The sequence below is a fragment of the Camelus bactrianus genome, chromosome 8 (assembly GCF_048773025.1).
Source record: "Camelus bactrianus isolate YW-2024 breed Bactrian camel chromosome 8, ASM4877302v1, whole genome shotgun sequence".
In the NCBI taxonomy this organism is placed as follows: Eukaryota; Metazoa; Chordata; class Mammalia; order Artiodactyla; family Camelidae; genus Camelus; species Camelus bactrianus.
Genome location: NC_133546.1, coordinates 46,293,342 through 46,319,998, shown reverse-complemented (window position 1 = coordinate 46,319,998; position 26,657 = coordinate 46,293,342). Strand labels below are relative to the sequence as shown.

The 26,657-nt window shown below is 36.6% G+C and overlaps 1 protein-coding gene across 5 annotated transcripts in view; it reads right to left on the bottom strand.

Moving 5' to 3' along the window:
* Positions 1-26,657, bottom strand: part of PDSS2 (decaprenyl diphosphate synthase subunit 2) — a 186,159-nt gene that overhangs the window by 43,389 nt on the left and 116,113 nt on the right. For all 5 annotated transcript variants that reach the window (XR_012508681.1, XM_074368554.1, XM_074368556.1 and 2 more), the window contains one exon: positions 18,370-18,444. Coding sequence is in view for 4 of the 5 variants with exons in the window: in XM_074368554.1 (XP_074224655.1) it covers positions 18,370-18,444 (75 nt within the window). In the remaining variant the exon portion in view is untranslated. The remainder of the gene's footprint in view (positions 1-18,369; positions 18,445-26,657) is intronic.

Here is a 26,657-nt window from a genome sequence, read left to right as displayed (position 1 = left end):
ACTAAGGGGTGAAGTGCTATGTTCCAGGTGAGCAGGGATGATGCTATAAAGTGGTGGCCAGTGGGGACGGAGAGATAAGAACTATCTGAGCTGCTCAAAAAGTGAAACAAAATAGCTCCCTATTGTGGACACAGCAGATGCTCACCAAGGAACCACTTCCCTCTCCTGCCTTTCTAACAAACCCTAATTTTGTTCAGGTAGTCGCTGCTCTTGCTAATCATAAATTTAGGAATGGGCATGTGGTCCAATTGTAGGCAGTGAGACATGAGGAAGTCTACCACAGAGCTCCTAGAAAGAGACTCAGATAAAAGTGGCAACTGTGGATGTTGATTTGTCTTGATTAGACACCCCCAGGTCTACTGCAGCCAAACTGCCACAAGTTTGATAATAAAAAAGGACATTAGGAAGCAGAGCAGAGATGGAGGAAACCTTTATATCATGGCGTTGTCATGTTATCCTTGATGCCTGACTACCTCTGCATGTTGAGTTAGAGTAAAATATATTTCCTTACTTTTAATTTAATTGGATTTCCCATTTTTTTGTGTGTATGGCTGAAAGCATTCCAATGAATTCATTCCTTAAGATGAAAAACGTTTATTCTATATGAAGTCTACACATGCCAACATTAACAAACTACTAAAACATTTTAGGAAGAATTTCCTTAGGATGGAGTATTAGTTATCTACTGCCACATAACAAATTACCCACAAATGTATCATCTTAAATCATTAAATATTTATTATCTCAGAGTTTCTGAGGGCCAGGAATCTAGAAATGGCTTAACTGACTGGTTCTGGCTGAGGATTTCTCATGAGGTTGCAGTTAAGTTGTTAGCTCGGGCTCCACTTACATAAAGGGGCTAAAGAATTCACTCCTGAGCTCATTCACATGGCTGTTGGCAGTAAGTATTAGTTTCTTGCCGCTTTGGTCACTCTGTGGGGCTGCTCACATGACATGGTAGATGGCTTCCCTAGAGGAAGTGACCCAGTAGAAAGAGAGTGAGAGCACATCCAGGAAGGAAGCTTCACAATTTTTCATAACCTAATCTTGGAAGTGACACACCATCATTTCTGCTGCATGTTATTAGTCACACAGACCAACCTAGTACAATATGAGAAGGAATTAGACAAGGAACACTAGGAGGTAAGACTCACTGAGGGCTATCTTGGAAGCTGGTTACTAGAGATGGAGTCTATGATTAGAATTATTGGGTCAATAGATCTGAACGTTTTGAAGTTTCTTAAACATTCTGCAAGTAGTTTTATAGAAGAGTTCTTAAATGCACACTGACCAGTCAGGTTTGAGACTGTCTTATCACTGAATAGAATTACTATTTTACCCGCGAATTTAACAAGTGAAAAGTGGCATTTCATTTAAATATGGGAAGTAATTTCATTGATTAACCATTTGTATTTCCTCCATTTATTCATTTGTTAAAGATTTACTGAGCATCTTCTAAGTACAAGGCATTGTTTTAGGTGTTCATGCCAGTGAGCAAAACCACAGCGCACTCAATAGTTCTTACAGTCTGGTAGGGAAGGCAGATGATCAGATAACCACATAGATAAACACATAACTGCAAACTGAGATACTTCCAGTGGGGAAAATGAACATACTTTTATGACGGCAGTAATAAAAGGACCTGACTGAGACTGGAGCTTTGGGAATAGTTTCCTTGAAGTGACACTTGAGCTGACACAGGAAGGGTGAATAAGGGATAAATAGTAAAGATGAAGAAGTAGGCAAGGATTGCATGATAGCTTGCAATGATCACACAAACAAAGGAGAACAGTATGTCTGGGGAATCAGGGTAGACTGGGGCTGATAGGTAGACAGTGAAGGTAAAAATAGTGCAAGGCGAGGCTGGAGGGACAGACTGGGCCAGATTATGCAGGGTCTTTTGGGTCACTTATGGGATTTCAGTCTTTATCCATAGAGTGGTGGGATGTTACTAGGGGTTGAAATGGAGGCACAACAGCATCAGATTAAAATTCTGAGATCCCTGGTAGTGTGGAGAAAGACTTGAAGATGGGAGAATTGCATACAGGGAAGTGAAGGAAGAGGTTGTTGGAATAGCTAAGGCAAGAGATGACGGCATCATGGACCACACAAAAGGGGTAGGCAGGGGGTAAAGTCAGGCTGCAGCCTGTGCCACTGATGGTTGGAGAGTGAGGGCATCAACAAGGTACTGCTCTTGACTCCTGCCAGGGACCGAATGTATGTGTCTCTACAACACTCATATGCTGAAGCCCTGCTAGTGTTTAGGTCATATTTAGAGTAAGGAAGTAATTAAGGTTAAATAAAGTGATAACGGTGGGGATCAGTGTCCTTATAAGAAGAAACACCAGTGAGCTCTCCTGGCTCTTTCACCACAGTTTGAGCACACAGCAAGAAGGTCACCTGCAAATCAGGAAGACAGCTCTCACCAGAAACTGAATTGCTAGAATCTTCATCTTGGACGTTTCCAGAATTGAAAGAAAATAAGTATCTATTGTTTAAGCCACTCAGTCTATGGTATTTTCTTATGGCAGCTTGAGCTGACAAAAAAAAACTACCTTCTCTAAAATCTTAAGATTCAATCAGTGTGTTTTGAAAGTATATTTATACTCTTCCTCCCAACATCTTTTCAGCATGGTCTTAACAACTAACATGTTGGAAAGATCTATATTCTAGCTATCTTTTTTGGGGGGGGGTATCAGAAGTTTTTTTTAAATTGAAGTATAGTTAGTTTACAATGTTATGTCATTTTCTGGTGTACAGCACAATGCTTCAGTCGTACATGAATACACATATATTTGTTTTTATATTCTTTTTCACCATAAGCTACTATATATTTTAGTTATCTTTATGCTATTTCTGTGTAACAAACCACCCCAAAGCTTAGTGGCAAAAAACAACAGCCATTTTATGATCACAGATTCTGTGAGTCTGGAATTCAGGAAGGGAACAAGAAGAGGGCTTGTCTCTGCTCCATGATGTCTGGGACCTCAGTTGGGAAGACCTGAAAAGCTGGGGATGATTCAAAGGGCTAGGGCTGAAACAGCCGAATTACCAGGGATCTACTTGCAATAAAATGGCTTTTTCACCCACACATCAGGCCCATCTGGGATGGATGTCTGGAGCACCTTACCCATGGTCTCTCACAGCATGGTGGTTAAGGTCCAACAGGGAACAGACAGAGTGTTTCAAGAGAGTGAGCAATTCTAAGAGACCTTTTCATGGCTCAGCCTGAGAATTCAGTTAGTGTCACATCTACAGTACTCTACTGATTAAGGCACTCACAGTCCCACTGAGGTTCAAGGGAAAGGGTCATAAAGCCTCACTACTTGACAGGAGGTGATGGGAGGAGAGTTAAGGAATTTGTGGCTTTTTTTGGTTGTTGTTTTTAATCATCTCAGTCTACAAATGAAGAGAGTGTTCAGGAGAGCAACTTGCTTTCTTTGCTCCCTCCCAGTTATGCTTCTGGCTAAGCTGATGATATAGGAGATGGAGCAAAGAGCCGTGGGGCTAAGCCTGGTGAGGGGCAGAAGATTTAAGGATGACTCATAAGGTTTTGACTTGAGAATCTGGATGAGTGGTGGTGCTCTTAGTGAAGAGAGAGAACAACAGAATGGGTTTGGAGGGAAAGATCATGTACTGAGTCTGAGATGCCTGAGACACCTTCAGGTGGAAATACTGAATAAGCAGCAAAATGTTCAGCTCTAGAGCTCAGGAGTGATCTGGGATGGAGATTAAATTGGGACTCACTGGCATATGCAGATGGTAATTGAAGGCTTGGGCTTCATTTTCTAGTCTATTCTTGTCCTGTGATCAAAATGGTATTCTATTAAACAACTTACAAGCTTAATAATGATGTTTCATCTCTCAGGCAAATAAACTGCCTTTTAAGATGTTTTGCTGTGATAGCTGTCAGTGAGTGACCTGAAGTACCTCTAAATGGCATACAAATTCAATTTAAACATGTATCAAATAAAAACATCCACCAAACCCACTCTAAACTTGAGGGCCTACTTAATCGAAAGGGCCATTATATACACTAAGCTTTCCTGTCACCAATAGCTTTTCTGCCTTCTCAATATCCGTGTCAACCTTAGCTTTCTGGCCTATACACATCTAACCTAATACTCCTGTATTTGATTTCCACTATGCTTACTTCCTAATACATTTGCTGTTCTCCCCTTTAAATAAAAACATTTTGTGGGTTAAAAAAATAGACAGTACTATTTTTTAAATGTGGTAGTGGGCACCTAGGTGTTTTATTTTCATTCTTTAAACTGTATATATGTCATACGCACTGTTCTGTATGCTTGATACATTTCATAACAAAAAAACACTCATTTAAACCACACTCAATAGCCTTTAAACCTGAATAAATTCAACATTTTTATTTGCAATGAATGATTTAAGACTCTGTCTACTTTATGAAAAAAGGATGTTAGTAAAATTATAAGTATTTATTATCACTGCCACCTGCATCTTCAAAGTCTTGGATATGTGAGTGATGTCAGCTTGAACAGATGCCCAGCAAACAATAAAACATGACACGGCGTGTTTTATTAGCTCGTTAATACATGTCTTGGGTACAATGTGAGGGACAGGTTGTGAGTAAATGTACCAATGAAATACACCCCAGAGTATCTTAATGCTTTTATACTACACTCACTGTTTCACTTTTAAACCCCTTAAAATCTTTTGTCTTAAACGTAGTTTTTACATGTATATATACTTGGGATAGTTTTTACTTCAAAGAAAGGAAAATAAAATTTTCCTATTTCTAATCTACAAAGAAAACTTTCATTATGAACTCCATTCTACTTCGATAAGGTTAATTAGCTTCTTTGAACTCAAACTCACTGAATTCCTCTCTCTTGTCAATCTCCCCTGGCCACCTTCACCCATTTTTATGGGAATAGTCTGCAAAACTCTGAATTTTGATCATTATTCTGTGCTTCTGTTTGTACACTGCACAGTAAGTTCTCCACATAAAACACTGTAGTCCTTTCTCACTGCCTGAGGATTGACTGCCATCACGAACAACATGGTACCTATTCCAACCAGGAAGTGCATGACCAACCAACTACGTCAGTGGAAACAAATGGTCATTGATGACCTTCCTCCTGGGAAGGCAACAGTGCAGTGCCTAAGACAGAAATTTGGGAAAAGCTTGCTAAAATGTATAAAACCACAATTGATGTCATCTTTGAATTTGGATTCAAAAAGCCCATTTTAGTAGTGGGAAGACACCTGGCTTCAGCATGATTTACAATTCATGAAGTCAAACACAGACTTGCAAGACATGGCCTTTATGAGCAGAAAAAGATCTCAAAAAGCAGGGAAAGGAACACAAAAGCAGACTGAAGAAAGTTGGTACTGGCAAAAAGAAGGTGCAGATTATGCAATGACCTTATCTGTGGTGACTGTGCAGATTTTTTTCATAAGAGAATTAATAAACTATAAAAACTTCAAGAAAAGCACACACACACACACACACACACAAACACACAAACCCACAAACCCACTGTAGGTTCTTCATGAACAACCCTGACATGGATTTCCTGAAACTCCAAGTACTAAAATTCTGCTCTCTGCAGCCAGGGGACAGGTGGCATTCCAGTTACTAAGTGGGTCCCAGCCCTAGAAAGCAGGGCTTCCGTCCTCAGGCTTGAAGCCTCCAGTTAGCTCCTCAAATCAGAGCCCTAATGACAGGCTTGGCCTAGACCTCCAGGTCCCCACAGATTCTCTGACTCCAGCTGACTTCAGTTGACTATTGGTAAAGCTACTCCTAGATTCAGCGGCTTCAAAAAATAATCATTTATTACTGCTCATGTGTCTGTGGATCAGCGGGGATTCAGCTAATTTAGACTGGTGGCTCTGCTTCTCACTGTATGTCTCTGGTTGGCCGGAGACGCTTTGCTCCAAGTGTCTCTCATTCTTCTTGGACCAGCAGTCTATCCAGGGCATGTTTTTCTCATGGTGATGGCAGAGGCCCAAGAGAGCCTCCTATTGACCAAAGCAAATCAAATGGCTGGGGTAAAGGGCATATAGGAACACCCAGTCCATGGTAGAAGGGCATCGTAGTTACATGGCAAAGGACGTGGATGTGTATATTAGTTATCTATTGCTGCATAATAAATCACCCCAAACTTAGTGGCTTAAAACAACAAGAAACATTTATTGTGTCTCACAATTTCTGTGGGTCAGGAATTCAGGAATGGCTCAGCTGGGTGATTCTAGCTTGGGGCTATTCATGAAAAACCAGAAATGCTGAATTTTGCAGACAAAGTCTAAAATGAACCTGTACAAATACTCTATATTTTTAATTACTGTCTATTACTTAAAAAAATTTTTTTTTGCAAATCAATACATTTTAAGGAAAAATGCTGTTTAGAGGGTTCTTAGCACCAAAATGAAAGACTATGATATGTAAAGAACAACTTAAGCAATGGTGAACATTGATTCAATTCCACAGAATACACAGTAATATAGTAATAAAACAGGAGACATAAATTGCAAATCACTTAGTAAGTTGAGAGAGAGGATACCTGCAGAACTCCTGGGCCCTTGCCCTTCACTTCTTTCCATTGCCAACAATCTCATCTGTTGCTTCACACCTGTGTTATTTCAACACTCTTCCAGCTGGTTTCTCTGCTTCTAATTCCTCTGGCTTCCAACTTACCGTATTCACAGCTTCTACAATAATCTCTATCAAAGATCTTCTCTTTGTGTAAGATCCTATGGTGCTTCCTTCTGCTTACTATCTTAAATCCAAACTCCCCAATAAAAATGTTCAAGATCTATCCATTGACTCATTGATCCTTTTTAAAATTATCACCCTTTCCTAGCAAGTGCCTTTTGCTCCAGCTCCGACTATAGTTTTGTCTCCATTTCACTTCTCAATACACATACTTGATTTGTCCAGCACAGCTGTTAGTGCATAATAGGCTCTCATTAACATTTGTTGACTGAACAGACCTAGAGTAATAACTAGGTAACCATAAAATGAAATTATAAGTTTCTCTTCTTAGTTTTGGTTGGACCTGTGTTCAAAGCACCTTTATGTTTGAGTCACATATCTTTTCATAATACCTGTCTGCCTCTCTGAACATACCTCTCATCACTCTTCTGTTCACCCACCATGTTCCAGCTGGGTAGGCCTTCTTTCTACTTTTGGGATACATTAAGCTGGTTCCTCTCTCAGGTCTTTGCCTGAGTTGCTTTCTCTTCCTGGAATGCTTTTTCCTCTGTGTATTTTTCCACACAGCTAGATCTCAGCTTCAAAGTTATTTCCTCAGGGAGGACCTCCAAGAACATTCACTCCAAAGCAACTCTCTCAATCTTTTACTAACACTTCTCCCTATTTAGTTCTTCACTGTGCAGTACCAGTTATTTTTCTTGATCATCTATTTATGTGATTAATTGTTTATAGTTGGCCTTTCCACCAAGATGTAAGCTCCACGAAAACAAAGATGTCTTGCTTACTGACCACTTGTATCACTAATGTCTGCCACACAGCAGATGCTCAAAAGATATGTTAAATGAATGAATAAACAAATCTGACTTCCCAGTCAATGCTCAAATTCAATTTTCTGATCCCAGGAAACCTCAACAACTTCTCCTAATTCATTTCTGCGATACCTTCTAAGACTCAAAAGAAAATTAGCTCCTCCAAGGAGCTTCCCTTGAAATACTGTTCATTCTTAATATTGCACATTCACCTATATATTTTGCTTATATCATATAATCTGACATGTGGTCTTACGGGTAAATAGCTCTCCAGTGGTTTCATGCATGTTTTTCCTCTGACCTATATGTATCATCAGATCCTTGAGGGCAAGTGTGTGTTTTTTGTTACAGCTTTGTTTTGAATGCTCCAGTAGCCCTCAGTGCACTGTTGTACACATAGCATCAATTCAATGTAGGTTTACTAATAAACACTTGACCAAAATGGCCTAATATAGATCTGTGGCTAATGTAGGATTCATGATAACAAGTCAACCAGAAACCAATGAGAAACACATTATCTAGATTTTCAAATTTTAATCTCTTTATTATGTGAAAGCATCAAGAGAATCTTACTCTTTCATTTTGCATTAAAAAAATTACCTTCACTGAGACATGAATTACTACATATCCTCTGATTTCTGAGTAGATGCTGGGAGAATGGGCTGTTTGCAATTTTATGTTGAAGGTACTATTCACTATATTCGCCAATATCCCTTACATTAGGGCCCATCACATAGATCCCTATGTGTTTAGTTTTAGAAAAAAATTTCTATACAAAAATTATTTGTAAAAAAAATTATTTGTAGCACTAGTCATCAAATAATAAATTCAGAACACAACACATTTCTGTTTCAGTCTTAGTTGGGAAGAAACAGTGTCAAATTAAAAATCCACTTACAGTGCATCCTGGTAGTACTGATTACCATTTCCATTTCTTTTGTATTCTCCATTCTATTTTTATTTTTCTAAAGTTTTTTCTTTGTCTACCAAAACTCATTTAGCTATAAGTTTAGAAAGAGGAATTCCCACATTACCTCTCTGGAGCTCTTGACTCTCTCTTTCATCTAGAGAGTCTGCCAACACCTCAACAGTAATATGATATCAACCAAACTCACTCACTTCTCTCTATAACCAGCAGTCTTTTATGTCAAATCCATCATCATTTTTTTTCTGGTCAACCAGGTGAAAAACATTGGAGCCATTTTTGATTTCTTATTTTTATGGATGAGGTAACCAACAGACAAACTAAAATAAGTTCTTTAGGGTACCAGCATCATACAATTTATAGGGGGAAATGTTATACTTGTTATCTTTTAAAAAGTGATCACAATACACACTAAAAAATAAAATTATGAGGACCGGCACTTCTAGCAAGATGGAACAATAGTACTGGATTACTCTCATACCTGATACAACTAGAATACTGCACAAAATATACGAAAACAAGAGCTTTTAAGGCACTTAAAATCAGACAACAAAGGACCATGATCTCTGAGAGATGGGAAATGAATTAGCTTTACAATTGTTCCAGCTTACTGCTTGGATAGAATGCCAGGTTGCAGTAGAGCCTTAAAAGTCTCCTTGAGTTGAGGAGATGGACGTGGATGTCTAGAGAGGACAGAGGTTAGAGTTAGTGGCCAGAGTTCACAAGACAGAGTGCTCAAGAAAAGACAGATGCACAGAGCTCTGGGGGTGTACAGAGAGTTTCTCTTAAGTCTTCAGCTGAGTATTGCCAATGCATGGGTGCAAAGAAACCATCAAAGTCTAGGGGAAGAATCATTCAGAAGATACAGAGAGAACAATCCCTATAGCTCACAGGTCTGGCAATAGTTCCTGTTCCCACCAGTCTGAGTGGAAAAACTCATAATTCATAGGGTATTAGTAGAGAACTCTGAAGGGTTTGCTTCAGCAGTGGGGAAAATTAGCCCTAGACTAAATGCGACTCTAGTCCTATGTAACAAAGCTTAGACTAAATGCTACTCTAGCATGTAAGACCTGAAAAGATCAAACTCTTTCCAGTCACTTAACTGCTTTCCATAAGAAAGCTCAAGAATATTTATAGAGACACAAAAATATTTAGCATCCAACAAAATAAAATTCACAGTGTCTGGCATCCAATTGAAAATAACCAAGCATGCAAAAAAAAAAAAAAAAAAAAAAGGCAGGAAAATACAACGCATAATGAGGAATAAAATCAGTCAATTGAAATCAACTTAGAAATTACAGATGATAGAATTAATAGATAGGGATATTAAAACAGTTTTCATAACTGTATTCCATATGGTCTAGGAGCTAGAAGAAACATTGAGCATGTTAAGTAGAGACATGGAAGATATAAATTGGTGAACTTGAATGCACACCAACAGAAACTATCCAAAATGAAATGCAAAGAGAAAAACATGGAGAAAAAAAAGAATACAGCACCAGTGGGCTCTGGGAAAACTTCAAGCAGCCTATTATACACATGCAATTGAAGTCCCTATGATAAAGGAGAGGGGAGGAAAGAACAAAAAATATTGAAAGAAATAATGACCAATATTTGATAAAATATTTCAATATTTGATAAAAACAATAAACTCACAGATTCAAGAAGTTCAATGAACCACAAGCACAAGAATCATGAAAAAAAATGATACCACTCCATCACAATAAAAGAAAACCATAAAAACAGCCAGAGAGATTTAGACATGTTATGTACAGAGGAACAAAGGATGACAGTAGCTTTTTTGCTGGAAACAACGTAAGTGAAAAGACAATGAAATAATACCTTCAAAACACTGAAAGAAAATAAAAGTCATCAATCTTGAATTCTATATCCATGAACATATCTCTCAAAAGCAGGGTTGAAATAAAGATTTTTTCAGAGACACAAAAGCTGAAAGATTAATTACCAGAAGACCTGCACTATAGGCACTGTCAAAAAAAAAACTGGAAGAAGAAAAATAATACCACATGGAAACCTGAATCAACACAAAGAAATGAAAAACACTGAAGATATTAACTATGTGGGTAAATATAAAAGACTTAAAAAATGAAATTGCTTTAAAATGTAATCGAATGTTTAAAGTAAAAACAATAACAATGTATTGTGGAATTTATAATATATGTGTAAGTGAAATGTAAGACAATAACACAAAACCTGAGAGGGAAGAAACAGAAATAAACTTTTGTAAGGTTCTTACAGTATAAGTAAAAGATCACTTGAAGGTAGATTGTGGTAAGTAAAAACTATATATCATAAACTCAAAAGCAACCATTAAAAAAATGTATCAAAGATTTATAGCTAATAAGTTAAAAAAAGAGACAAAATGGCATCGTGTAAAATAATCTAAGAGAAAGCAGAAAAAGAAGAAAAGGGAAGAAAGAACAAATGAGACAAATGAAAAATAAATAACAAATAGTAGATTTAAAGTCAATCATATTAAAAAGCATCCAATGTAAATGATCTAAAGAGACAGATTAAAAGATAGAGATTGTCAGGCTGGATAAAAGAGCAAAATCCTATATACAGGAAGCCCATTTAAAATATATAAAAGGTAAAAGGATGGAAAAAATATATACCATGATAATTTTAATCAAAAGAAAGCTAGAGTGGTTAAATTGATCATGAAGTTAATATAATGATCCTAAAGGTTAATGTGCCTAAAGCCGAGCTTCAAAATACATGGAAAAACCTGACAGAACTGCAGGGAGAAACAGAAAAATCCATAATTATAGTCAGAGACTTTAACACCTTTCTCTCAGTAACTGATAGAACAAGTAGGATGAAAATAATTATAGATATAGAAGACTTTATTGACACTATCAATCAAATTGACTTAATTGATATTTACAGAACAGTCTAAGAAATAATAGCAGAATATATATTCTTAAGTGAATATAAAACATTTACCAGGATAGATCATATCTGGGCCATAAAACAACTCTTGATAAATTTAAAATAATTCAAACCATGTAAAATATGTTCCCTAAACATAATGGTATTATAAATCAATAACAGAAGTACATATGGAAAAACCCCAAATATTTGGAAATTAAATAACAAACTTTTAAATAATCTGTAAGTCAAAGGAAGAAAAATCAAAAGAGAAAATTAGTAAGTAGTGTGAACTGAATGGAAATGAAAAAAAACATAATGGAAATTTGTGAGATTCTACTAACATAGCACTTAGAGGGAAATTCATTACACTAAATGCCATATTAGAAAAGAATCAGGTCTCAAATAAATGATTTCAGCTTAAAAAAAACTAATAAAAAAATAAATAAATAAAAGTAAAATCAAAGCAATCAGAAGAAAAGAGATGATAAAGCTATGATAAAGCTCAGAGTAAACCTCAATTAATTCACCATATTAACAAACTAAAAAAGAACCCAAAAGACAGAGAGAAAAAAAAAAAACTAAAAAAGGAAAATATGATCACCTCAGTAACTGCAGAAATAAAAACTGTCAAAATCTAACATTAATTCCTGATTTAAAAAGTCTCAGGAAATTAGGAATATAAGGGAATGTTTTCACTAATAAAGAGCGTCTACTAAAACAAAAACAAAATCCTACAGCTAGCATCACACTTAATGGTGGTAAAATACTGAACACTTTCCTCCTAGCATCAGGAGCAAGGCAAGGATCTCCATTCTCACTACTTAAACATTATATTGGAGGCTCTAGTTGTTGGGCCTGAGATTTGATTATACTCTACGTACAAACTGAGTTAGCTTGCTACTGTTTTGAAGATGCTAAGACTCCTGGGTCAGAGACAAAGGACTTTATTATTCACAGCAAGGCAAGAAGCATGTGCATTAGCATATCTGTATTGGTTACCCTTGACCCCAGATCCTGTAGGGGCAATGCAATGGGCTCAGATGGATGCTATACTGTCAGTGGATTTATGTTACAGCTAAAAAACACTGAGTTTGAGGGAGCCACTGACTTTGCAGCAAGTAGTAAGCAAGGAGTGCTGGATGTGTTTATTATCTTCATTGTGATGACAGCTTCATTGGACACACATATATACCAAAACATATCAGATGTGCACTTTAAATATTTGCAGTTTACTGTACATCAATAAAGCTGTCAAAAATGAGAAAAATCTTCCATTCCAAGCATTCTAGGCCTTTCTATATCATTAAGTTAACAAATATTTTTGGGTTACTACTACTGTGCTAGGCACTGTGCTGGTACTGGGCATAATATAATCGTAAACAAAATCCCTCCTCCCATGGAGTTTATATTCTTGTAGAAGGAGACAGAAAATAAATAATAAGAAAAACATTGGATAGTGAAAACTCTGATTAAAATAAGAAGAATTAAGTAGGGCGGCTACTTTATTATTTTTTAAAAATTTTTTGGGGGGGATATTAGGTTTATTTATTATTTTATTTTACTTTATTTTATTTATTTTTAATGGAGGTACTGGGGATTGAACCCAGGACCTCGTGCATGCTACCACTGAGCTATATTCTCCCTGCCCCACCTCCCAGGGTGGCTACTTTAGACTGGGAGCAAGGTAGTCTCTCTGAGATGATACTGACGTACAGTTATGACAATCAAGAAGGGGTCAGCCATGGTGAGCTAGGAGAAGAGCACCTCTGATCTTCATTATTATTTTGATTTCCCAACTGTTCTCAATTCCCTCTGATCTCCTGTAAGCCACTGCTGAACTGACTTCCCCAAAGGTTAACATGATCATGTAATTATTTTGTTTTAAAACCTTTGATCTCTCTCTTATCTCAATAACTAAATATGACATTAGCTCTATATTCTGAGTCTTCATGCATATGATAAAAACCTACCTTTCCAGTCTCCTCACTATTCCTTTACTCTTACATGGAGGGAGCCCTGATCTTAAGTATGCTTCCCTACTTCTGAACATGCTGTTTCCTCTGCTCGGAATGCCATCCTTCTCCTCAAGGATGCCATCAGTAGACAGCCTTCCTATCCTTAAATGTCTGTCTCAAATATCACATTCTCCTTAATATTTTTTCTAATTTTCCCAACCAGATGTAATTTTTGTTCACATTTCTCCCTGTTACTTTTCTCAATGGGAAAAACTCGTCTTGCTCATCTTTTTGTTATATTTTAGATGGTGGCGTAGGGCTTTTCAGATAGATAATCCACAACTTCCTAGTGGATTGAATTATCTTATCTTTATGTTTTACTTGAAAGCTGCATGAAAGCCAAAAGAGAAAAAAAAAGGATAAGCATAAAGACAAAACAAAAAAGTGGACAGAAGTTATCTTACCCCACAGAAGCAATGATATTCCTCATAAGAGAATAATCTACTGAAAATGCAATGTGTTTAGAAAAAACTAGAGTAGATCTTTATAATTACTGTGACTCTGTTAAAAGCAGTTCTTTTCCAGGAGAACTGGATCCTCTTTAAAACCCTCTCACTTTCCTGAGACTGGGACCAGGCTGACATCAGCAGAACCAAGAAGTGTGCTGTTCCTCATCTCAACACCAACATGAGCTGAAGACACATCCCTTTCAGAGGACCTTGATTAGATTCTTAAGGTGGGTGGGAAATAAACAATAAAAAAATCAGAAAAAGAGTGTGTTGGGGTCCCCAAGATCACCCCAGGTTTTGACGATTTGTTAGAAGGACACACAGGACTCAGCATATACTTGAACTTACAGGTATGGTTTATTACAGCAAAAGATACAAAGTAAAACCGGCTAAGGAAAAAGGTGCATGAAATGAAGTCTGGAGGAAACCAGGTGTAAGCCTCCCAGAGTTCTTCTACCAGTGGAGTCTCACAGAAAGTGATTAACTCCTCCAAGAACTAATGCATATGAAAACATATGTGAAATATTGTCTAGCAGGGAAACTCACTGGAGACAGCGCTCAGGGTTTTTGTTGGGGTTGGTAATGTAGGCATACTCTGCCTAGTATGTACCAAAATTCTAGACTCCCAGAAGGAAAGCAGGTGATTAGTATAAACTACATTGTTTGCAGAAACAGTTTAGGCACAGTGATCTGGTCTCATCAGTTAAAGAATGGTTCCAAGTTCCCAGACACTAGCCAAGGGCCAACGCTACAAGCAGGCTTTTCTAAGGATAGTAATCTTTTTTTCTGGGATATATTGAAAATATTCTTACTTTTTTATTGAAGAATCTCACTTCTAGAGTTTTTTTAAGCAAATAGTATGAAATAGAGCAAAGTTATGTACACTAAAATGTTCATCACAATATTGTTTAAATTAGTAAAAAAAAAAAAAAAAAAAAAAAAAAAACAACGTAAGTGTCCAAAAACTGTGGAATGGCTTAGTAAATTATGGCATAGTAGGATGAATAAATATTAGTCATTAAAATTATATTTTTGAAGATTTTTAGTAACAAAAATGACTATCCTGGGGAGTAAATTAAGACAAAGAATTATATATACAATAATAAGTCAAAAATGGGAGAAATAGAGAATGAAATTTAGAAGACAATACATCAAAATGTAATCATGATTAATTTCTGAGGGATGGTTTATATAAAGTAATTTTTATTTTCCTCGTAAACTTTTTCTGTGCTTTCTTTCAGTTTTTATTTAATAAACTTGTATTTACTTTTCTAATTAAAAAACAAATTATAATAATACAAGAATTGTGTTAAAAAGATTTTAGATATAATGGTCTGTGCCTTCAAAGCTAGTTTAGCTAAAATATGAAATATTTTATGAAATATTTTTAGTATGCACAGTGACTTATATGAATACAATGTATAAGGCAGAGCTTGACTAAAGAGCTCAGGATTGCAAACGACCATTTAAAATGCAATTTTTCTATTTAACATGTTTCTTTCTTCAATTAGCTAACAACAAAAGAAAAACAGGCAAAGGGAGGGGAGATATTATGAACACTACAGAAAGCACAATGATTAATTTTTATTATAAGGAAGAAATGGTTCACAAACTAGTAAATGTAAAAATAAAAATGTTACTTTTCAATGGATAGAACAAAGGATGAATTTCCTAAATAACACTGAATGTTTACATGATCCCAATTTATGTACAATCTGTTATGTATTACTAACAGAAATCACATAAATTTTCAAATTTTAAGAAGGATTGGGTAATTACCCTACAAACTTCTGGAGAAGGTGATTTCTAACATATTCAGTTACAATTCCCCTCCATTTGCTTTAATGCATCTACTCTAGTCACATAGATAATACTCCACAGAAAGCTATTTTTATACTACCCAGCTTCTCCATCACCACATTAAGTAGCCATATAGGAAACAGACCACTATTGTATCCTCTTATCCCTGGAGAGATGAAATGGTTTGCAGCTTATTTTCAATCACAAAGCAATTCTTTTGTGTACTGAATTGGCCCCAGGCTACCGAGGTTGTGCAACTCACTTTCCACATGACCTCCACTTGTGGCTGCTTCCCAAACGTGTCAGAACATGAAAACCTTGAAGGCACTCCATGTGGGGCAGTGCTCCCTCTGCCTCTGAAGTGATTGCTGGGCCAAGTTAGAAAAACCAAATTCTGAACAGCTATTGGGATGGCAAGCACACTTAGAAGGGAGGGAAAAAAAAAAACAACCCAGAATTTTTCTGGTTAGGAAGGGAAATGTGGTTAACCTAAATTGGACCTAGAGAGCAAATGGAGGCATCAAAAAGTACTCCCACTGCTTCAGTTTGACTATGCATTTTTGTTTGTTATAAAAAAAGAACAGCTCTTTAAATAGTTTGGCTATATTCAGAAATGTAACTGCTTAAAAAGGTCTCAAGTGTTTTAAAGGACTGTATTTGGGAGGTGGTGGGGAGAGAGGGCAGATGACAAAGCATTGCTACAGATTCTTTTGAGTAAAACTTATTAGCTAATGAAAGTCAGCAGTTGGTACTTGATAAGTGGTGGTTCGTGTGTGATCAACAGTTCTTCAGACTTCGTTGCTGCCTCTTTTCTTTTTCCCAGGAAGAGATAGATTATATAGGATTTGGAGGTCAAAAAAACTGTTCAGATCATGTCACTGTCAAACATGCATTAAGAACTTCCAGACACTATGCTTTCCTGCCATTTGTCATCTCTGAACTCTAGGCTGCTTTTCCTCTGTAAAATGGGTATGCCAACATGTCACCCTTTTCATACATGATTGTGTAGAAAGAAAGAATCAGCAAACTGTGACATGCTATCCACGCATTTATTATTGTTGTTGCTATGAGGTCTGCCTAACATATGGAAAGTACTTAACAAATGTTTGCAAAATTATTAATAAACTGGACTAATTATAGTGGACAAATGGTAAGAATGAGTAAGTCAAAAACCTTAAAATCAACAATAACACTTCCACTTAACAGATAGTTAACTATAAAACATTAATATCTTATATGAAACTAAGCTGAGTACCTTGGAAATATCCCGGGAGGGGGAAACAAGGCTTCAACTGCCAGAAGAGGTCACTGTAATCATCATATATGGTCGGATCTCAGGTATGGTAGAGGCTTGCTAGCAAATCAGGTTTCATAAAGGTATAAAGGCAGTGAATGAGAGGTTAAGAGCCTGAGCTCTGAAGTTCAAATCTCAACTAACAACTTGTATGACTGTGGACAAATTACTTAATCTTTTCTGAGTCTCAGTTTTTATATTATAAAATGGGGAGAGTAGTATTATCTGCTGGCAGGATGACTGTGAAAAATTTAATGAACAGGTGAATTACCACAGTGTTACTTGCTTAGCTATCATCATCTTCATCATACTACATACGAGGAAAGGTCTTCCTATGAGTGCAACTAGACCACGAATCCTCCACTTCACAATGTGCTATTAACCCTCAGCCATGGTAGTGAACTATGGTATGCTTTTGAAAAATGCAGCAAAGGGGGTCTGCTGTGCATATATCTTGCCAGGCCCCTACACACCACTATGCTGCTTAGGTGAAGTTAGATATGTCTGCCAGGAACTGTGGTTCCCTGAACCAAATGTTAGCAGATGTCCAAGGTATGGTTCTTCATATTTCACTCACCACTCTCTGAACCATCCAGAATCCCTGGGTTATACTTTAAATTTTTAAATTTCATATCCAAGTTGCTCATGCCCTGTGTTTCACTTTCAGTAAAATTTTTCTTTCTTCAAATGGAAACATTGTCAAAAAGCTCAAGATGTGCATACATGCATATTTTTTCTAATTTGCAGTGAGTGAAATCTTGCTAATGCAGAAGCTAAAGAAGTTAGAATAATGAAACACTAAGATAGGAGTCCCTTATAATGGTATATAACATGTTAAATGATGGCGGTGGTCAATGAAGCAATTGCTTCACATTCAATAACCTGCTGAAATGAAATAACTGCATTTCAAAGAAATAAAACCTAATCCTTTCTGAGATGCCCTGCTAAATGAGTCAAAAAACCTTAATTCTAGATCTATAAAATTAATCAAAATAATCCAACTGTGCAACCATCCTACTTCTTATCACAGAGAATTTAATAACGCAGTAAATTCTGGATCTTAGATATAAAAGACATTCTTCCCACATGCCTCCAACAGTCACCACTTTGGGATCATGTCCACTCTTCTGGGGCATGGAAAGCTCCTTCCTCTGGGGAAAGGCTGGGTTCAGCCTCTTCAGCATGAGCTGCTTCTCCAGCCTGCCTGCCTGTGACAGTGCTACCTGCCAGCCAGAAGCATTCTGGTGTCTTCTGGGCTGCTGCAGATTGAACAGACTGTGAATCCAGCCAGAGGATAAGAGGTTGTTTTAATTGGCTAAATCTGCTATGTACTAAGCGTATGGCCACGAATTTGTAGCCAAAACACTAATCTAAAAAAGTGTCATGTGCAATTTAAACACAAAACAAGAATGACATTTTTGCTCATCAATCTAGTTTTGCCATGAGCGTTTTTAACCTAACATTTTATAATGATTACCAAATCCTTACCTTTGCTGAAGTAGAATTTTCATGGTATACTCCTTGTACCAAGTCCATAAGAGCACTTGCTAAAAGTTCCACAACCTAAGAATACAAAAAAAAATGAAAACAAACAATTTAAAAAATGTATCCTCATTTTTATCCAAGAAGGCTTAGTAGCAAGGCTTTTTTTTTGATAGAAAAAAAAAGCGAGGGCAGGCGGTGGGGGGCAGGTTATATGCAAAAATCCTGGCAAATGGCATTGCCCACCTAGATATTAGTGCTGTGATCCAATTTTTTTCCAGTCATAATTCAAGCAAAAAAAAAAAAAAAAAAAACTTACAAGCATAGCACTTAACTAATATATGTGAAAATCCAGTACTAGCCACACTGAACATAAACTTAAATTTCAGATAACTACTGAAATCTTAACTCTATTTTCTGGATGCTTATTTCTGTCAGGTGGATACTTTTTCAATATCCCCATTTTGGGAGTTATCACAGTACTAATTTTCATACTTAATATAGAAAGAAAAGCAAAAGCAAAAAAATGGTTAACTTTCTTAATGTGTTCATTCTGTTGTACTAAAAATGCACTGTGGATATATCTGGTGCAGGGCCCTTGGGTCAAATATACCATAAACACTGAAAATATTTTAGAGAACTGCAATATTAAAATTGTATTCATCAAACCTGTATTATTTTCAAAGCTCAGGCTATTAAAAAAATCAAACAAAATCAAAAGCTTTGAACTTGTTCCAGAATGTAAAACAAGCAGAAAACAGTAAATGGTCTCTTTGGAACTACTGTACAATTTAGAGTTGTTTGCATAAACCATCTTAATTCAAGAGTATAAAATAGTGGTATTTTACTAATGTTCAATGCAGCCATTTCAAATAAGAATTCCTCAAGGCAACCCTATCTGCTTCTTACAAAGTCTTAATATCTTGTATATTTAGCTTCCTATATTATGCAGTCCTGTATCAGATTCCCACTCTTTGCTTCCTAAAATTTAGCTCAGTTCTGATTGAATTAAAGGATCTTGTTTCAGCTTTTATCATTCTTGTAACTGAAGACATTATTAAGCCAAAGGATACAGACCCAAACAACAAGATACTTCAATTTCAGGTATCTTGTATTCAATAAACATTTTCTTAGAGGCAAATTATATTAATTTGTAAAAAGACTTGCTTCAAAATTTTAACACACGGGCATTTATCTCCAAATTTATATTTACTTACATTCATACTGCATAACACACACAAGGCTGTTGATATGGAAATTTTGCTGATTAAAGGCAAAATTTTTTTCCAGCTCTGCAGATGGGTTAATTTGTAAGACCTATACAAAGTCTTTTTTTTTTAAATCTCACTGCCCTTTAGGTAACCAAATACTTAAGAAATATTGTAGCAATATGAGATGCAGAGGAACTGCAAGGACAATGATCCTACAGTGTTACCAGATGTGTTGAGTTATTTAAGTGGGGAAGAGAGAAAAATGAATGGATTTTTTCCCCCTGAAGGTATCAGATAAGCTCTATTCCCAAATCCAGAAGGATAGAGTATCACCAATAGGTCTATGAAAGACTGTAACTAAACGCACAGCATCAGATTGGATTACAGTTTACACAAGCAACATCCCAAGGTTCCTCTGATGGCTGGACACATAATACAGATCAATCAGTCACTAAGAAATGTTATGGTTTTGAAACAGTTCGAGGTCTCAGAACAGCACTGGTAAAGTGAAGAGGGATTTATAAAGAGAAACTCTGACATTAAATGTTAAAATGATGGCATGAACTTTTAACAATGGATCTGGTTTTGGATAACAAGAGTGTTCGTTAACTTCCCTGAAATTGCAGACCAGAAAGAAGCAATGAAAACACTTTATTCTCTCTTTTTCTCTTAATGCAATTAGCAAACAGAAGTAGATCATTTATAATTTATAAATGACCTGTACTTCTAAATGGCCATCCTTGCTTGAGCAGAATACACCTTTATTGCCAACAACAACCAACAAGGAAAAAGCTCTGGACTTCCTTGGGTTAACAAGTCCAGAGAGGTAATAATAGAGTATGAAAAGCAGGATAGCCTAGGGGAGTTGAATATGTCCCAGGCAAAAGTGACTTATCCAGCACACACATAAATGTCTTTCCATTGCCTGAAATATTTACTTTAAAAATTATACCAAAAAGGGATGTGTTTAAGTATTATCCTCCTGTAAAATCACAAATATTCTAGGAAGACCATAGGGCTACCAGCCACATGTACGTTAACAAGACCATTTAACGATCTCATTTTTTTTTTCATTACATGGCTTACTACCAAAGGCATTCACCTGTTTAAATATCTACTGTACTTAAATATAAGAAAGCACTTGTTTAATGGGACTTCCCCACCTCAGGAATGATTTGTTCAAGCAACCCAAAATGGTAGCAAGGATAATGGCAGCCAGGAGACTCTAGAGCCTAACTGCCAGACCACCTGAGACTAAGAGTCCTTACCCCAGACTTCCTGGTGCTCCAGGCAGGAACAACCATGAGAAAGATTCAAGGACTTCTGTTCCAAGCCCAGAAAAAAGATAGGTTGAAAGAGCCTCCATGTCAGCAGCCCTCGGAAACCCAACAGATTAGCGGGTTGTAAAGAAACAGAGCAGAGCAGTGGGAGGGACAGGATTTAGATTCTGCTTCAAGGCCTATTACCAATTGCATTGTGAGGTTTGGGGCAAATCAATTCCTTTCTCTGATCTTTGGTTTTCCTCAAAAAGAAATGAGGGAAGTTGTAAAACATAATTCCTTGGGGTCTCTTCCAGTTCTAAGACTCTGAGCTTCTTAGAAATGCAAATCCTAGTATTTAAAAGTAGGCATGTAAATTTGAAAACTGCTTTTTTGGTAAACTTTGATGAAGCATCTTTGCTCATGCTATTATTTTTATCTGTTCTTTTCACATGGGCCTTTCTCTCTATCTAAACTTCACTGATTATTTTCTTTGTGAAACTTTTTTGTACCTAATCCCCTTTGGTTCTGATATCTGGAATCATAATGAAACCATTTTCATTTTTTAAGCCATTTAAAGCCATTTTAAGCCTTTTCCATTTTTTAAACCATAATGACTGGTAGCCCATCCCACTAGCTGGCAAAGAAGGCCTAGTTGGGTCAATTAAAGGTCACACTGCTGGGTTCTGGGTCTTGAAGGGCTCTAATGCTTGGGAATAATTCATACATAATGAATTCAGAATGACATCAGGTCTAAGTACAAAGTTGCATCAAACAATAATGGCACTAGTTGACCATATCACTTCCTTCATTCTCCAATGAGTAAATATGTAGAGAACTTAGAAGAGACTCTGGAACGTAGTAAGTCTCAGTGAATGGTAACTTATTATTCTTCTATACTTCTATATTACTACTCTATATTTGATACAAGGGTTGGATAGATAAAGGGGGTAGTATGGAAACCAAGATTAAAGTGTGTCCAAATACTCTGGAAGAAAATGGATTTTAATTCAACGACAGAACACATGAAAAGACTATTTTAACCAAAATCAGAGATCTCTGTAACATTGACTTGTTGCATCCTGAAACATTATTTCAGATTATATGGCTGTCACCATCAATGTTATAAAGTTTACCTTACTGCCTAGAGGGTAATCAAAGGGAAAAATACTTCTTCATTTCTGGAGGTTGTGAGAATAGTAGAATTGCCTATTTGTACATGCAAATACAAAAATGCTCTCTTTGATTTGTGTCATGTGTTTAAATCTAGACTCTACAGCCATTCCATACACTATCTCCCAGTCTTCTGAGTAACACCTGAGATTTCAGTGAGCCAGAAGTGATTAACTATTCACAATGTCAGTTTTATGAGCTGGCTTCTCCTGCCACCTTGTTTTAGTTACCAGGGAGAAGGTCGCGGAGGAAAGGAAGTAAATAGTGCACATTAAATTGATGTTCTCAAGCAAACTGTTGATCTCTCCCGTTTTAATCACCACCCTCTCATCAAAGAATAAGGAACAGGTACTATTCAGATGCATCTAAATCTTAGCACAATTACAGTTCTGATATATTTGACCTTTGGAATGAATTTCTTAAATAGTTAACTTATAGGACAAATTTTACCAATCTTGGGGGAATATGTAATTGCTTAATTTTTTATCTTTTGGCAAGGTTAGCTACAATTCAGTGATTTTTTTTTTAAGCTGAAAAAGTAAAATGATGCAAACCCTCACAAAAGGTATTGTAATTATTATGCCCTGAGCTATAATAAAAGTCTCATCTTAAAAAATTGTAAATTGAGAGAAGTAGGAGGTAGTACAAGAACAGTGACTCAAAAACATCCTCACTTACCCTGCTATACAAAGATATCTGTAACACATTCTTAAGGAAACGAGAAACAAAAGCTGATTACAAAACAGAATAACATGATAGGTATTTTTAAAACAAAAATGAGGTCAATCTATGTGTTTCTAAATGCCGTGAAAAAAGTCTAAGAAACAACATAATGTTAATAATAATGACAATCTGTAAGTTGTAAGATTATAGATGATTTTTAGTTTAAAATTTTTTCAACTTTTCTGAATTGCTTAAATTTATACTTGCTTAAATATATAATGCATGACATTGTCTCTACCCTTTTATTATCTTGCTTTCATACTCAGATAAAACAATAAACCTACTTCCAGGGAGCAGGCTGGGAGGAAGTACACTCTGTTTTAGTTTCAGAAGGGCTTCAAGCTCAGCTGTGTCCACAACTGATTTTATGGACTATAGCAATCAGCAGTCCCTGGATTAGCAAAAATGAGATCAGTAAGCGGTGGTAAGCATTCTGCACAGGTAGGTTGTGCCTTTCTCAATATATGTGATTCAGGAGTATTGTCAGTTAGCATCTGACAGACGGAATAGAGTCAACAGAGTTGTAGCTGTTTCACTAGTAAACCAGACCACTTTGGTTTGAGCAAAGGAGTGCCTATCCTAAATTTAAAGTAAAATGCAACTATATCTTTAGAAAAATGTTAATTATAAACTAACGTGGCTCAGCTGAAACTCAAGCCAGCATAAGCTATCTGAGTTGATGTAATCAGGTAGTATAGTTCTATTTTAATTCACTTAAGAAAGGTTGTTGTGTACTTAATTTAATTTGCTCAGTATATTAAAACTGCGGAAGCTATTACAGATTTATAACTGTCTTTCAAAATCCTGCACTGGGAAGGTTGTTTCACTGACGTTTTTATGACAGCGTGGAACGCCAGACAACGGAGGCTCCATTACTCTATTTGGGAGGCCAGTGAACACACAGCCCCTCAGACTTCAGTGCTCTGAACAGCTGCAAGCAAGGGAAACTGTCACGCGTGTGCCCGCATCTGCAGTGCTGATGGCATTAATTACTCACAAATTTAATGCACTCCTCCCCCAACCCCCAGGAACAAATAGCAATGCATGAAGCAGTAGCAAAGGTAAAACACCCCTGGGGAAGAATTAATTCTCATATACATCTTGGGAGGAACAAAAGACTGATTTAGTATAAATACGTCCTTTTCAAAGAGCCTTGGCATTTGAAGGGATATTGTCAGGATTTTTTTTTTTTTTGAGCCACAAAAACTATATAGTCGGTGAATACGTTTTACAGAAAAATGCTTTTATAGTTAAAGGATGCCGAATAGCCTGCTAATGGTAACCAGAGCATGTAGCTTCACTCCAGTTCCCCTTCATACAAATGGAATACAAAATATCTGAGAGATGCTTTTAAAGATGGAAAGATTACTTTCATTAACAAGGTAAGGTAGAGAAGGACTGGTAAAGGAGTAGTGCTCTCCTGCAGAGGCCAATAATATCTAACATTTGTAAAGCACTTTATCATTTACAAACGGGGTTTAAGTAAACTAGCTGGTTCCAGGTGGATCCAGTCCCCAGTGCTCAGCCTGAGCTTCCAGGCTGGCAGCCTTGGTGGAGAAGCAACCTCTGAAGAACACAGGAAGCAGCAGCAGTGGCCAAATAAGGGGTGAATCTACTCACCCACCACCTGGGCACAAACAACCCAGATGAGCCCTAATCTGCATGCTGATTAATATAAATGAGTGGTTTTAATAAAGCCATTGATGGAGTCTATGAAAGAATGGTTTTCTTCATTCCTTCCTACCAGACAAGGACCAGGTTTAATGAAGACAATGATGAAAGGTCTGTTGCAATAAACACGCGACTAACTCACAGGAGTTCTGGAAGAAGCTTCTAACTCGGCTTTTTGAAGGGAGTCTTTTCAGTGCTGCCAAATGTGTAAGGCCGTGCTTATTTGTGGGAGGGATGGCAATCTGTTCTAGTGAGCTGGAAGTTCTTTCTGGCGAAGGGGGAAGAGCAGAGAGAGAAATGGCACTACCAGTAGGACAGGTGCAGCAAAAACTAAGCAAATTGATAATCTTAATTTTTAATTTAGAACAGCTGATACATTGGTTTATAAACTACTGGTAACATTTGTCAAAAAGGGTTCACAAAAATTCAGCGAACTACAGAAAAGTATAAAATCACAACTAATAAAACTTAAAAGAGACAGTCCACAAGTTCAGGAAAATGGCTTGAATATGAAGTATTGAAGTTTACTATTATATTGGCTAGTGCACTTATTCCATAAACATTTGCTCATAGCCTACTGTGTGACTGGCACTGTCCTAGTGAGACCAGTGATGGCCTTACAAAGATAAGGCCATTCATTTGTCTTTGATCACTTAGAGGGTTAATACATAGATGAGCTGCATGACCTTGGGCCAGCACACCAATTCTCTGGGCCTGTGCTTTATCAACAGTAAGCCCTATGATCAGAAATACCTAAATATGCAGCTGTATACATTTTTTACTCATAACAATTATAAGGAATAGTTATAGTTGGCCAAAAAGGTGGGTTTCTTTTACTACCAATACAAAAATCAAAAAAGTTGTTCCCTTTTTGAGTGAGGGTGCAGGATTCTTGGCCTTGTTTGTCACTGAACAATGACAAATATTTATTTAAACAATGATTAGGTTTCTGAAAAACTGGCAGATATTTTAGAATGCTGACGTCAAGATGAAGCTTTTCAGAAGAAATAAAGGAAAAGGAGATGCTTTCCAGTAGGTTAAAAAAAGGTTGTGTCAAGTAGCTACAAAAACTGTAAATAGTTGCTAAGGATCGAATGCCTGTGAAACAAAGCAATTCTGACATTACCACACAAAAGTTAGTTGCTTTACTTTCTACCTTCTCCAACATGGAAATTCCTGCACATGAAGTCTGCTGTACTCAGGATATTCCACATTAGTATGCTCTTTACTTAATGGCACTGTTACACCTTGTTTTGACTGTACTTTCTTGAAGAGAATAAAGTTTGCCATTTCAGTGACCTGCACTTTTTTCCCCAGGTAGCTGATAACCTCCATTTTGCTTTCACTGCTTCGTCATGTGAGGTTCCTCTCAGTGATGTTAAGTAATATTTTCCAGGTGTGATTTTACTGAAACGTTAATGCCACCTTTGAGAAGTTCACAATGTGAATCCTCAGAACAACCAGAATCATAGTACAGTATTTCATTCAACTGAAAGGATGCTGCTGGTTAGAACACTGCCTAGTAGTGTCGGCTTTCAAAATTTTAAAATTGTAACCTTCACTAAGAACTGTCTTTTATACCATGACAGTACATGTATACATGCATATATATAAAAATAAGTGAAAGGTTTCATAAAACAGAAGTTTAATTATCCCTATTCTATATTTCACTTAAAGTGTTGATAATTACTAAACTGATTTCACCATCCACCAATAAAGAGGGTGTAATCTGTGGTTTGAAACATTATCTTACATCATGCTGATATATGCCATATATAGCTCATACCTTGTTAGCCATTTAATTGCAAATAAAGTCCCCAAATTTTGACATGCAGTTTAAATATTCTTATTCTAAAATGTTTGTAAAGGTGTTAATTTATTTATCACTTTATACCTGAAACATGTAAATTTGCTGAGTATAAACAGAGGTAGGGTAAAACAGAATCACTCGTAGGTACTATGCAGCATATTCCATTAGGGTACACATCAGTCTTGTTCGTTTATAGCACTCATGTTGACTAGTAAAAGCTAGTAAGCTTTCAACTTATTAGACTCATGAAAACAAACTGGTTTAGATCACATTTTGCCAAAGAGTTAAAAATTTCAGAATTTTTCTGGGATTAACACATCCATCTTGCAAATTCCAGGGATACCATGTTCTTTGGGTAACACAGTTCACCTTTCAGCTCAATCAGTTCCTCTTCAAATTGGGCCACACTAAAAGGCAGATGTTTATAATTTAGAGATGTCCCAAGGT